Source organism: Falco naumanni, chromosome 8, assembly GCF_017639655.2.
Source record: "Falco naumanni isolate bFalNau1 chromosome 8, bFalNau1.pat, whole genome shotgun sequence".
NCBI classification, from domain to species: domain Eukaryota; kingdom Metazoa; phylum Chordata; class Aves; order Falconiformes; family Falconidae; genus Falco; species Falco naumanni.
In genome coordinates, this window is record NC_054061.1 from 63,656,867 (window position 1) to 63,671,159 (window position 14,293).

At 43.4% G+C, this 14,293-nt stretch overlaps 1 protein-coding gene across 10 annotated transcripts in view; it reads right to left on the bottom strand.

Annotated features, from left to right (window-relative positions):
* Positions 1-14,293, bottom strand: part of ANKRD44 (ankyrin repeat domain 44) — a 143,945-nt gene that overhangs the window by 22,885 nt on the left and 106,767 nt on the right. For all 10 annotated transcript variants that reach the window (XR_005829277.1, XM_040603381.1, XM_040603383.1 and 7 more), the window contains 2 exons: positions 13,618-13,729; positions 1,199-1,270 (listed from right to left, as the gene is read on the bottom strand). Coding sequence is in view for 9 of the 10 variants with exons in the window: in XM_040603381.1 (XP_040459315.1) it covers positions 1,199-1,270; positions 13,618-13,729 (184 nt within the window). In the remaining variant the exon portion in view is untranslated. The remainder of the gene's footprint in view (positions 1-1,198; positions 1,271-13,617; positions 13,730-14,293) is intronic.

Sequence of the window (14,293 nt, forward strand, 5' to 3'; positions counted from 1 at the left end):
GCAGTCTTCACATTGCAGACGAGATGGAGAGAAGAGTTCAGCGACAAACTCCACCTTTTAACCCAACTGTTGTGGCTCCTGTTCCCTCAGGTCACGCGTGGCTAACCCAAACACCAGGTCAGAGCTGTTCTGGCTGACTGGGAAAGAGGGAAACGATCGCTACAGAACCGAAACTTGCCCCTGTTTTCCAGTAAGCAAGTTGCTCCCCTTTCCAGGGGAGGCCAGCTTCGTGGTGAGGCTGGATGTTCAGCAAAGGGCCGGTCCGACGGGTGTGTGTGGAGAGGCTGAGAGAGCTGGGACTGCTCAGCCTCCAAACGAAAATGCATTTTCAAATGTGGATAAACACGCGACGGGGGAGCACGGACAACAGAGGCAGACTCTTCTCAGGGGTGCCCAGTGACAAGACAAGAGGCAACGGGCCCAAATTTAAACACAGGAAATTCCATTTACTGCAAAAAAATACCATTTTTACTGTGATGGTGGTCAGACACTGGGGTGGATTATCTCCAGGAACTCTCTGTACCTGGAGATACTAAAAAATGTGATGGGGCACAGTCCTGAGAAACCTGCTCTAGCTGACGCTGCTTTCAGCACGGAGGCAGGACTGGCTGGTCTCCAGAGGTCCACGTCAGCCTCCACTATTCCGTCATTCTGCACAAGAAAGCTGGGAAGAAGGATCCCGAACCTTGACCTCCTGGGAAAGGGGACCTATTGTGATCTCTGAGGCCACACGTGCTGGACGCCCTTTTGACAGCAGTTTCCACGGCACGCTCCCCAGGCACTGTGGGGGGTTAGGCACGCTCTCCTACACCCTGCCGTGTGCCAGGCGGGTCTTTGCACTCTGCACAGCCCCAGGAGAACATCAGAGTATCTCACTCCATGATCAAAGCCATCGGCTCAAGCTCCAGCCCCAAATTTATAAGCTAGTTATGAATAAAAGTTGCAGCTTTCCATTTAATTTCACTTCGGTGTCTGCCTTCTTACCCAACTGTTTTGAGTCAGTAAGAACCAAGAGCTTCAGCTGCCAAAAGTTTAATTAATAATTCCAGCCCAGAACCTGGTTTTGTTACATCTAGGCCTACATCTCATACCAGCTTTTTTCAAAACAAGTCTATGATTAAACGTGCTTCAAAGACAGAGATTAAGGAATTATTCTAGGAGATACTGATCAAACACTTTACACTTGTCTCATACTTACAGCTAAATGCAAAGGACTTTTCGTAGCTGCAGAATCAGATTCCTCAAACATATTGTTCGTTTTTTCCAGAAGCTGAAGGGGAAAAAAAAAAAAACAAAACCAGTCTTAAAACATTTTTGCTAAGACAGGATAAATTCTCACAGACTATAAATCAGCAGACGCAGATATATTTTGCCCTCAGACGAATGCACTAAGTACTGAAGGACTGTGAGGTATAAATACTTCATAACCTTTTCTGTAAAGTATTTTCAAGTTTTTCCCAGCAGGGTGAAGTTATAAAACTAATTTAAAAGCTTCTCATGAACATCCTTTCCCAGATTAATTAGTTTCCCTGAAATCGCAGGGACTGCTTGGTGGGAAAGGAGCCCTCAAAAGGAAGGATTTGTGGAGCAGAGCCCTCCGTAAGTTTACATTGGAAAAAGCACAGTTTCGTGATTACACAGGTAATGCACATGCGAGCCATGTCTGATACAGCGTTTCGGAGAATTCTGACACCTAATTAGCACTGGGAATAATTATAACCGAGCTGTGAGTCATTCACAGTCATTTTTACAATTTAGCGAAGCAGAACCTGCTCCTGTAACGACAGTCTTCTGAAACACAACACATCCTCGAACTCCTACAAACACCTAATGACATGCATTGCACTTTTGTATGATCCTCCTCGTTTCAAGGGATCCCAAAGCACTCTGAGGCTTAAAACCCAGGGCACTTCTGTCCAGCGAGAAGGAGGAACTATGGATTAGCACCACTCCACGGCAGCGCACGAACCCTGACAACCCAACCGACTGAGGCTGCCAAGATCATACCGGGTATTGACAGAAGCAATATTGCCAATTCAGCCGCTGCCGACAGCACTGCCCACACGCACGGCCTCTGACCGAGTAACTACTCAAAGAGTTAGTCTCCAAATGCCTTTGGAACTGGAAATTAGCATTTTACAGAAAATTAGTAATAGGAAACTGTGAACAGGAAAGAAAAGCGTGACAGGTAACTACAACTGACTCGTGAGGTGTCTAAGGTTATGAGCCAATTTGTCACACAGGGCTTCTTTGGAGTTTTATTTTATTTTTTGTTTGGGATTTTTTTGACAGAGTAAGGAATTACTGAAAAGACTGACAAAGAGGGAAGGACATTTTTGTGACAATCTGGATAATTCTAGAGCTTGACAACATGGAAGGCTCCCCAGACAGCCAGGAGGAAGCCCAGAGCAGCCTTGCCTACACTGCCAGGCGGCGGCGTATCCCGAACTCTGACGTGTGCCCCAACTTCTGGCGTTGCAAATTAGTCTGTAATAGACCTATAGCAAGGATAAATTTATCCAAGAAATCGAACTGGAATCCAGGCTAGCATTAATAACGTATAAGGTGTTACAAAGCAGTAATGTAGTTTATTTGTGTATTTTGTGCCTAGTAAAATGTCAGGACTGGGAAAGAAACGTGCATTGATGCACATTCTATTCATAGGCAAGTGGGCATGTGCATGAACAGGTAATGTGAATTTTAACACTTCCCTGCAACTAAGGAGGGGGCAGAACCCCAAAAAGTCAAGCCACACACCAGTTTTTCAGTAGGTCTGGCGCAGAGTCAGGAAGCATTTGGTCTTACCATGTGCGGCCATCTCCAGTTTAAAATATCGTTCTCTTATATAAGATAGCTATAAACAGGACAGAGCAGCAGCCAGCTCTGAATACATGAGTAAATTCTGAATTTCTCCAGTGAATAAACAAACTAGAAAAATCCCGCCAAACAAACCCAAGCACTAAGCCTGTTCCTCCGCCTGCCTAATACCAGCCTTTATTCTGAGTCCATAAGGGCAGCACAGCAGACTATTTTAATCACTTTTAATTATGTTTAACATCATCTGTTGAAATTCCAGAATCAAAATCTCAAGAAAGAAATACTTTCCTTAACCTGTCAGAAGGCTCCAAAAGTCTCCTGGAACAAGGCAGATAATTGCTTTTTGAGCAGATGGAAAAAACCACAAAGAAAACTGACAAAATTAAGGCTCTAAAGGAACAAATTGTGGGATTGGAGAGCCCCTCACAAAAGGCATCTCCATGGCTTGGAGTTAAAGCAGCTTAGGCGGATGCAGGCTAGGCTTAATGAGCTTATTACTTATAAGGCTGAACGCCTCCATCATAAAGTCAAGCGTAAACACGAACTTGATGGTAAACCTGGTAGCTCTCAGATACATAGTCGTACAGCGCGAGAAATTAGAAAGGAGAGCAAGAAGAGGAAGATTAAAGGCACAGCGCCAGTAATTTTTCAGTATGTCTTGTCAAGCACCACTTTGTAACAATTAAAACTAAGTCATCTGAAGGATAAACATCAAGCACAAGAGACAAAAAGTGCCAGGTCCAAGTTACCAAGCAATTCTCCAGTTTCACCAGCGTTTCTGTGGTTCTAAGAATGCATTTATAGTAAGTTACACGTACTCGTTATGAGAACACATAAAACAGCCCTTGAAGGGCTCTAGCTCCATAATGCTTCCATCTTAAAAGAATACACTTGTAAGAAGCAATCCACAGTCGCATCTGTTTTTAAAAAGGTGAATTTATTGCTCAAAACCATTTGCCCTGACAGCCAGGGAAGCTTAAACCCACAGACCCCGCGGCCGATGCAAGCCCGCCCGCTGTGCCGCGGTACGTACCTGCCCGCCAGAACCCGCCCCACGCATTTCACTGAAGACAGCCAAACGCGTGGGGATTACTAACCGCTTGTGCTGTGCTTACTGGTGGTTGACAAGAGACTGTCCCAGCATACATCATTTCTAATTTTCTGTGCCGCTGGAATGATGTCTTTTAGCCAATTACATTTCTATGTATAGATTGAGTGCAGATTTTAAGTGGCTGTCAGAACTGTGCAGAGACACCAGAAATCGGTGAGCACTCTGCTCTCTGGTTAGGTCATAACTTTTCAAAAAGTAAGGATACCCTTCCTCTTCTTCTGCCTCTTGGAAATTCCCAGCCCAACCCCTTCACTTCCCGTAACAGCGCTATTCAATACTGTATGAATCATTTTGTAAAGTCTTCTTCATACTCAGAAGCAGGAACTTGAACGCTTTGGGAGTGAGATGCAGACAACGAAAGATAAAACGTGTCAATTATTCAGTTCTATTGTCACAAACTCACAGCACTACAAGGCTGCTATTATAAACTGTCTTCTCTCTCCCAGGTCTGTATGAAGATAAATAACTTTTACAGTTCTCACAATTTTATTTTATTTGGACAGCAAGGGTATTTACAAGCATAATAGGATTTACTGAGCAATTTTATTCTGTGATTATATTAAAGGATTATATGGCAGGATACGGTGTGGGGATTTTTCCCCCCCTCCATTTTTATTTTTTTGACTCAGATATGCCAGTTAATGAGTCAGGATACTTCATATAAATGTCCTTCCAGACTATAATACGTTCTAAAATTCAGCTCTAGTTTACAAAAAGCAGCTTCATGGAGCATCTTGGTGATTTAGAATTACCATCAGGCAGAAAAGGCGATAATACGCTCAACATGCACAAAAGGTTTAAGCTACACTTTTGAAAGGAGGATGTCAGAAGAAGCTCCAAGCCATAGACACCATAACGGTGGGTGCGATCTCAGATCCTGGAAGAGAACAGAACGCATGATCCTGCACCAGCCAGTGTGCACCCACAGCTCCAGGCACAGCCATCTCAGTGGCTACTGGTAGCGATGTCAAAGGTTTAATCTACCACAGAAGTTGAAGTGACTTTCCTTTGAGAGTTTTACTATTTAAGTGCGTAAGGAAACCTCCACATTCCAACACACATACTTCAAGCACTGCTAATGAGCTTCTTCAGCTTGGTGCTACTAAGAGCAATGATAAAATGGCAAAACATTAGGTTACATGTGTATCATCTATAAATGGCCTTTACTCTGAAAGGTTATTAAGCAAACAGCGTTCAGAAATTTCCACGCATGTAAAAAGCTGATCAAAAGGCAACTGAGACAAAAGAAACTGTTAAACATTGCTCTTCTGCAATAATTACACAGAAAGGTAGCTTATCACTTACAAGGTCATTCAGAAGTGGCAATTAGTAACAATTTTTAATGCCACTTTCAGAACTGAAAAAAAAATGTATCAGCTAGGATGTCACTTTGAATCTCATCTTTCCTGATAAACTGCAATAGATAATTTTCTCTACTGGGGAAAAACATACCAGCAGCAGCTTCTTTTAAAGAAAGGCTTCACCAGCAAGTAGCAAGCACAAGATTGAAGATCCATCACTTGTTTCAGATGAGATAGAAAAGACTGATAGAATTAACTTCTGTACTACTTTATACCAGGAAAGCACATTTTTAAATCTCAGAATTATTCTTGATTGAATAATTCAAAGGTGAAGTGGTACAAACATATCCTCAGGGGTGAGAAGCAATCCTATAAGCTCTCTCCATATTTATTTTAATTTCATCAGGTTGAAACCAATACACATCCTTAATGCAGTGTCTGATATGTTTTCCTAAAACCAGGGTTTAAAAATCAGATTAATCAGTGTTTACATCAGTTTCACTCATGTGCGTAGATTACAGGCGAAGTTAAAATAACATAAGCAAGAAGGAGTTTTGCAAGAACTGAGGTAGACTGAGTCTGCAGAAATTTATTAGTAGTTCCATGCAGCTCTCCCAGCACAAAATTTAAATATCCGATACCCTGCCAGAACAGTCACCACCATGCGAACAGGACACTTACCTGGCATCTAAGAGAACACCGTGCAAGTCTTTAAACATATCTAAATCTCAAAGTTCGAGCAGACCTCCAGGCCGCTGCTGTTCTCATGTGGGACACTAGTCTTCTGTTGGAGCTCTCCCACTCCATGCAAGTGTTGCATGTTATGCCGTTGAGTGCCATGCTCGGTGGGTGACACAGGAGGTTCTCACCCAGTGAGCGTTAACACGAACCAGGGATGCTCCAAATGAGAGTGAGAGATCCTACGCAGCACCAGCCAGCGTGACACGCTGGCCACCTCCTGGGATGCAGAGGTCCAGCTCCTTTGTCAGTCGGCGGAGATTTTACCCTGGAACTTCCACACCGAATGACATATATTGTGTTTCTCTCTGGCCAGAAATTCTGCCTCAGAGGTTCTGTAAAGCCTCATACTTTGGTTTAAGGACATTCTTACACAGTGAAAGTTCTGCAAAACTTCACAGAGTTGCATAAAAGGTACAGGAAGGATTTTATTTAGAGAAATTATTATCCTTAAAAAAATTTCTCTCTAGCTAGAAAATTGGAGCGCTGGTGAAATACAGTGACAGTCAACTTTTTTAAATGTGCATTTCAAGGGTGTATTTGCTACTCTCCTCTCATTTGTGCCTCTACTACGAAACACAGACAAGTGCTTTTTAAATTCAGACTCACTTGAAGACACGTAATTTACATTTCTTCTCTGAACCACTTTGAAATTGGCCACAAACTTCCAGAAAACAGACAAGTGTCGGTTCCATTTCACATCACCAAATGCAAAGTTACTTTAACATCCAGAAAAATGTCATGCCAGTCGGGTACATGCACTTGACTCACAGCTCCCAAGACTGACTGAGGAAAAGCAACAGACTTTCCAGCAAAGCTTGAGCCTGGAAGCAACAGCAAGAAGGAAATCCAGCGGAAACAAAAGCAGCACACATGCAGTCGCTTGAAGTACACAGCATGCTCGTTAAGAGTTGTGATTCTTCTTCCTCAGGCTTTATCAGAGTGAATACAAGGATTTACAGAATACTGAGAAGTTTAAATAAAAATGAAAATACACAGCATGCAATCATTTTTCATTTACTCACTATATCCAATGGAGTTTTGCTTCCAATCTAATTAAAAATGTCAATTAAAGATGTAAGTATTCAAGTATAACGGCGATCTGCAAGTGTTTTTTGTTTGTTGTTTTTCCTGTAGAATAAACTGCATTGCCAGCAGCGCGTGAACGCAATCAGAACCCAAGACCTGACCCTGCGTGCACTCGTCCCCGCGCTGCCCACCTAGGGACGGAATGCTCCTGAAGCGGCGAGACCACCGCCTACTGCCGCCGGTCCCTCTGGATGGGAACCGGTGCCACGCCATCAGTGGACAGCAGCGAGCACGCTGACGAACAATCTACTCAGCTGACAAAATACAGACATACAGATACAAAAGACACGCACTGGGAGACTGTGTCTAACAAAGTTCGCTGGCTTTGTAAGCCTACAGGTACCATCAAACCAGCAACAGTTTCTTTTTGAATGCCTGCTGACACAGGCAGACACCTTGCCTGGTATAAATAAGCCCGATTACACCCCTAAAACCCCAGCGCCCGCGGCTCTTTCTGAGCCATACGGTCTAATGCAATGTTATATGCCATGATCAAGTGCCATTTTCATCGGATTCAATAGATTTGAAGGAGTCAGACATTCTTTTCACATTTACATTTAAACACCACACAGACAGACAGACAGGCATTTAGGGCAAGAGCAGAAGTCCATGACCCAGAGGTGAAAAAACCGTCTCCTGCGGTTCTGCAATCACCTTGTTATTCTGTCCAACAGATCTAAGCACCTTGCTTTTCCACCCCACGAATATAAAAATATGAACTAAAAATCAAGACAAAACCTGTCAGAGAGACAAAATAAGCCCCAGAGATGCTAGGCAATACTCTCATCCTCCAAGCCAAAGTGCCAGGAGGGTGCCAGAGCAAATGGTAATTTCCTGCACTCGTTGAGTTCACAAGCAGCACTAGCTTTCTCCAAAACGTTTTTAGGATCAAAATTACCCAGTTCCCAAAACATAAAATCTAAGCCAAAATGCACCGCTGTAAGCTAACATATACTGGCATATCTAGCATATACAGGCCCCTATTGAACACTTAACCAGTGGGTACATATCGCACTAATGCTGACTTAAAGACTTAATTAAATCAATCTACCATGATCTGGGGGGTTCTAGGACTGACAGACAAATTAGGTTTATTAAAGTTATTTTCAAGCATTAAGCTCCTACATTCTTTTCCTTGTTAGAGCCACTCAAGTTAACGACTTTGGACTTCTCCACTAAAAAAGGAGCTTCCACGTGGGAGAAGCTCTCATAGACGTAGATACAAAGTCATTTGCCACACAAAACGCTATCGCCACTGGTTTCGGACAAAATGCCACCTTTAAGAAAGAGGGTGTTGCTCGTGGAGACGGTCGGGAATTCCTGAAGGAGACAACCCAGAAGGTATCCCCGAAAGTACAGGCTCGGGTCAGGAGGCTTAGGGTCTGCCGCCAGACAAGGACCCAAGCCAGACCCCCACCTGGCAAAAGGCTTTTCAGCACCTGTCCCAGCCACGCTGAAGTCATCGTCACTGCTCACCACTGCCCTGCGCTCGGAGGGAGGAAGGAACAAACTCTGGTTGACAAGGGACACACACGCTGAGCAGCAGCCGCACCGAAGATTTGTGGGGTTGGTGAGTTCAACTTCTCCACAGGTTAAGGAACCAACTGTTTGAAGGCATGGCTGAGCTCTTCTCAGTGCTAACGGTCAGTCTCATAAAGGAGTTTGCTTTCTCTTCAAATCCAGCCTCTCCTTCCACATGGTGGCCAAAGCAGCCCTCTGCTAGCCCGGGCCTCCCCCGCCCCCGCGGCAGCTGGGAGGCTCACCTCGCTGCGGGCAGGCAGGACGAGATCTGCCTCTTCTTTTGGACATGGTTTTTGGTGAAACCATACTCTCCTCCCACCCTCAACCGAATTAGTCCCTGTGCTGATTCAATTTCTATTAGCCAAAGAGTGAATTTCATTTGCTGATGGTTTAAAGAAAAAAGCAGATTACAAGAAAAAATAACCATCAGTTCTTACAGTCAGAGAAGAGATTTCACTACAGGAGACAGGCATTTAATTGTTTGCCCTAACACTGCACAGAAACCTATTTTTACCAGCACAAAGCGCATGACTGGCTCTCCAGATGGAATTTTAACATGAAATTACAAGTTAAATTTCACTGTTTTCACACCAATAAGGATTTTGTGATAAGAGATCATTTCAACAAAAAAAATCCACTATATTTTTCTTTTTTTCAAAGTAATTTGGTGATCTGATCAGCTCTAAAATACCGGCTAGCGATCATGGCTGATGCCCCTGACTACCAAACACCAAAGTCGGTCTCAATCTGAACAAACTGAGGTTATTTTTAGCAGCAGGAAAGCAGATGGGAGCCTCAGCCGCCTGCGAGCGCACATGCCCACCACTCAGCCTTTATGAATGGCCCTTACAGATGGAGAAAGAACTCGAGAATCTGCTTCCCCGATTCTCTTTTTAGCAACATCACGTCATTCACTGCAGGGCAACTAGCCCACTAATATCCCAGACAACCTAAAGGTCCTCCAGAAAAAAGCTTCTGCCATTGAGCTCTGTGGTTGAACACACAAACACAAATTTTATTTGTTTGGGTCAAAGGATATGACCTTTGCACTCTTAATCCTTATTTTTCCTAGTACCTCTCCTCTCCCCATAAAGATACTTAGCAAAATTCTAGCCAAGGTATCAGGCTCACAGTAAACACAAAAGTCAAAAAATGAAAAAATATTTTTGCAGATAAACCAGCCTTTCCTAAACTGTACTTAAACATGTAAATATTTCGTGTTGCTGAGAAGCTATGGTGCTTAAAGCACAGACCAGGTCGCTCAGCAAAGAAAACTTGACTGGATACTCACTCTTCTTCTTCAGATTTTTAAATGACCATTTATTTATAAATAGGTTATTTTAGATACCTGTTCTAAAAAACAGGCAGGAGAAGGGAAGAAAGAAAGAGCCTTACAAGGTCTTTGATAAACTTGCCATATTCTGGAACACTGAAATAATTCCCTAACATTGTGCTGCAGTTCGGTATGGTACATGTAGAGAAATACTAGTAACCGTTCCTCATCAGATCGAGCTTATCGTTGCACTCACTTTGCCTTAGTTTTGACCAGAATTCAAGCTTCATATTTTATATGAACTCTTTCCCCTAACAGTTTTATGCCCATAAAGAACTGTCTTGTTCTAGGGAAGATAATTGTTAGGTATTTTCATCTATAAGCTATGAATAATATACCAAAAATATTTACCCAAAGATAAAAGAGTAAAATAACAATCAATTTGGCACCAAAAAATAGTGGTTTTATTTCAGCAATCCTGCCTGAGAATCTCTTCATCAGGATACAAGGGATTGGAAATATTTTATAAGTATTGCATATGTCAGAGATTATCTGCTGTACAGATTAGTGGTTCAAAGCTAGCACTTTTAAGAAAGACATCAATTTATCTCTGTTGCATGTATGAAACCAAAATAAAAAAATCTTCCTGTCTATCTACAGACATATTTACATAGGAATTAGGGCTGCTGGGCTCCCAACTTTTCTTGAGTAAGAGCAACTGAAAATATTGTGAATCTTACTTTCCTTTTCATTAGCACTGAAAACTTGAAAGAAAAATGTATGACCAGGATACAGCGATAAACCCAGCCAAGTTCCCTCAGACACAACCTGCCTCCTCGTGCACCTACTCCACGGACCATGGCACCAAGGCAGCCTGCAGCCTTAGCTGGAGCTGGCACAGCCTGCACTGGCGCTGAGCGCCCGGCGCGGCTCAGGGAAGAGGGGCGAGCCACGCGCTGCTGCTCATTTTCTTGATGCGTTGGTTTAGATTTCAGAACAGATAAATGGAATGCTTGAGGACTAAGATGGCATTTGATGACTTACTGCTCCTTCTGCTATGTGGCAAAGAAGAGGCCTCTAGCTGAAAGTCACACCTAGGAGCAGTTAATCCTTATTGGATGCTTCACTCAGTTATGAGTAACTAGACCAGTCAGCGTGCTGTGGTTAACAGCTACCAGAAATAAAGATCGTGGTTCGTGACGAAGTCCTTGTCATAGGTCTGCCACAGAGAGCACAACAAACTGTGCCCAAGCCACCAGTCAGCCTCACGAGACGGCGAGGCTCCTTTCCATCAGCACCACGTGCATCCTTATTGCAGCTTTCAGACACAGCCTTCGAAGAGCTGTAAATAACCATAACTCTGTCAAAAACAATTTGATTGCGTTACAGGTTTGCGATGTCTACAGGTGACAGGCTACTTTACGAGACAGATGAAGCACGGCAAACAACAGTTGGCTTAACACCTGGGACTCTTGCATTGGAATAAGTGAATAAACCTCGGCATGAGGATTATTTCCATTTCATGCCCGCAGCACAATTACCTTTCAGCTACTCAGGACTGGTCTTGGCCCTTTTGCCATCCCAAATCCAAGCAATGCAAAGAAATCAGTGTGAAGGTGGTGCCTGTATCAGTTAGTTAGTCACTGTTATCAAACATCAAGTTATTAAACCTAGGACTCTGTAACTCACTAGAGCTAAGGGACAACTGCTCACACAAACAAAACAGAATCACCTTCTTCTGACAGTGGGTGCCAGGATGAGGAGTCCTGGTCCTGCTGTAGATTGAGCACAAATGCTTTCTGGTACGCTGAGCTCCAGAGAAAATGAGATGCTTGTCAGCCTCTAAGCACCAATGACAAAATCCTGGTCCCCACAAAACATTCAAGCAGACACCCTAGTACGCAGCAGTGGTCCTTTGCACACAAAATGCTCGAATTCATAGCAGTTTCCCTTCACCGGTGTACACAGAACAGCTGTATGACTGTAACTCTGGAAACGATGCTTGACCTTGGGTTTCTGTACTGCAGCTATAGTGAAAAATATGGGAAGACTGAAATGGAAAACCATTGAATTTCTCTGTCCAAATATAGAACACTTGCTGCACAGCTGTCTCTAGTCCACAGTTTGCATTTCACCCTCCAAAATTAAAAGAAAACCCAACACCTCTGATATGCACTGCATTTCCAGCTCTTCCTTTTGTCTGGCAAGCCTAAGCAACACTAGGACTCGATAGCAGGTCACTGTCTGCAACTGATACGCTGCCAGAAAACACACACAGCAATGAGGAAAAGAAAGGAGAGACCTTGCTCCGTGCCTGCTCCGTGCATGGCGGCACACAGGGACTGATGTGAAGGCTGAAAGAGAATCCCCCAGTGAAAATACTTTTGTGGAGGTCTCTGCTCCTGCAAGTCATGCAAAAATTTGGTGATAAGACATGGGTAACGTTGCAGTACACATTCCTGTGGCCATACAAGTGCAGGCTTGTACATGGCACAGAGGAGGCTACTCCATATAAGTGCCCTTCAAATACCAGCATTTGCTTTTGTTCCGAAGGGGCGGCAGGCTGAGCTGAGGACCCCTCCATCCCCACGGGCAGAGTCACGAGAGATCAGCTATCGGAGAAGGCTCCAAACAAGGAAAGAGCAAACTTGCTGCCACAAGCAACAAAGGAGCAGGGATATTTTAAATGTCCTAAATATATGTGCTTGCGCAGGTGGGAGCTAAAAAGGCTTAACATCCCACCTGAAACTCTGACCCAGGGCTGCCCTGGTGTAATTACAGGCCAAGGCTCCCAGCTGTGTGCCCGAGGCAGGCCAGCTGCAGCCTTCCTCCTACGGTGGCAACCACCGGCAGCGCTGGTACACGCCGTGCAAAAGCTGCACGTGCTGCGCAGAGCTCCTTTCCAACAACCAAGCACTTTGACTCTTCAACAGAGGAAGAACGGACCAAACAACATAAAACACTAAACAGCACGCAGTGTTCTTACTAAAGCATGAATACCTATACAACTTTCTAATTAGAGCTTTTTTCTTTCAGAGAAAGTGAAGTCTATTCAAATGTGACACAATCATTTTGGATCACCCTGTATATCAAGCAGTTCAGTTAACACCCATCTTCATGGCAGTTATTTTTACAAGTCAGAAACTTCTACAATTCCATAACTATACATCTCCCAAATCCAATTTTTGGCTAACAATTTTTGGCTTCTTATGAGATGCAATTTCTAATCATTCAGGTTCAGGGTATTAAAAAAGCAACAGCAATAAAAAGAGTTACATGGCATACAAGCTTCATCTTGATTATGATAACTTTATCAACGCTGCTGTTATTTCACCAGAAGCCAAAAGCCACTGCAGGCACACAGCTGATAAAAGCTATTTACTCTCTCAGTTTGCAAGTCAGATACTGTGCCAGCTAACAAGGCACATAGACTGTCATGCCCTGGGAATTATCCCTTACTGCTGCCACATACACATACACCGGGAATACTCTGATCACAGTTAAAATTAATTTGAGCGCACATAAACTCCACTCAAAGACAACACTTAAGCAGCAGCTTGCTGAACAAGAACTGGATTATCAAGATGAACATATTTTTAAGATACATCTGGTTGCATATATTTGAGTTTACTGTACCATATTGCAGGTTTTTTCACAGGTTTCGGAACATCCACAGAACTCAAACAGTAACGTTCCGGGGAGTTCACAATACTAGCATCCGTGCATACGTATCAGCAGATAAGGGGCTTCCGAAACCGAGCACTCACCAGTTCCAGACACTGCCGGTGCCCATACGCAGCAGCGTAATGCACAGTGTTGTACCCCTCTTTGTCTTGGATGGATGGATTGGCGTCGTTCTGCAGAAGGAACTCTAGACACCTGTGGACAATTCACTAGCGTAAATGTGAGCTCTCAGTATTTAACAGACTCATCCCTCACCGCAGCTGGGAGGGGCACTGAAAAGTGGCACTTAATTCTGTATTTCTAGCAGCACCTCAAATCTCTTTTCACCAATAGCTTCTCACATTCACCATTTTTTAAAAGAGAAAATCCCCACTCATCTTTGAAGGTCATCTTTGTAAAAAACAATCTCCAATCTAACTTTTGTGCCTACTCGAGATTACCAAAATTATTTTCCATTACAAAGCCTGCAAGAAAGCTACTCAGCTCTGTTCTTAAAGACTTAACTGAGTCAATTTCCCAGCAGGTAGCTACATAGACATATTTTCTTCTTTGTTGGCTTGTTTGTTGTTTTTTTTAAATCATATGTTTTTCGAAGGATCCCTTATGCTTTTTATAGCTCCTGCCACGTTTTTTTAAACCAGCAAGAAACCATAAATTTGTTATTACTCCCTTCTCCCATAGCTCGTACTTTGTAGCAAACATAAGGTTGTCATATGACAAAGGGGATTTTTAAAACAAAAAAATCATTAAGCAGCTAGG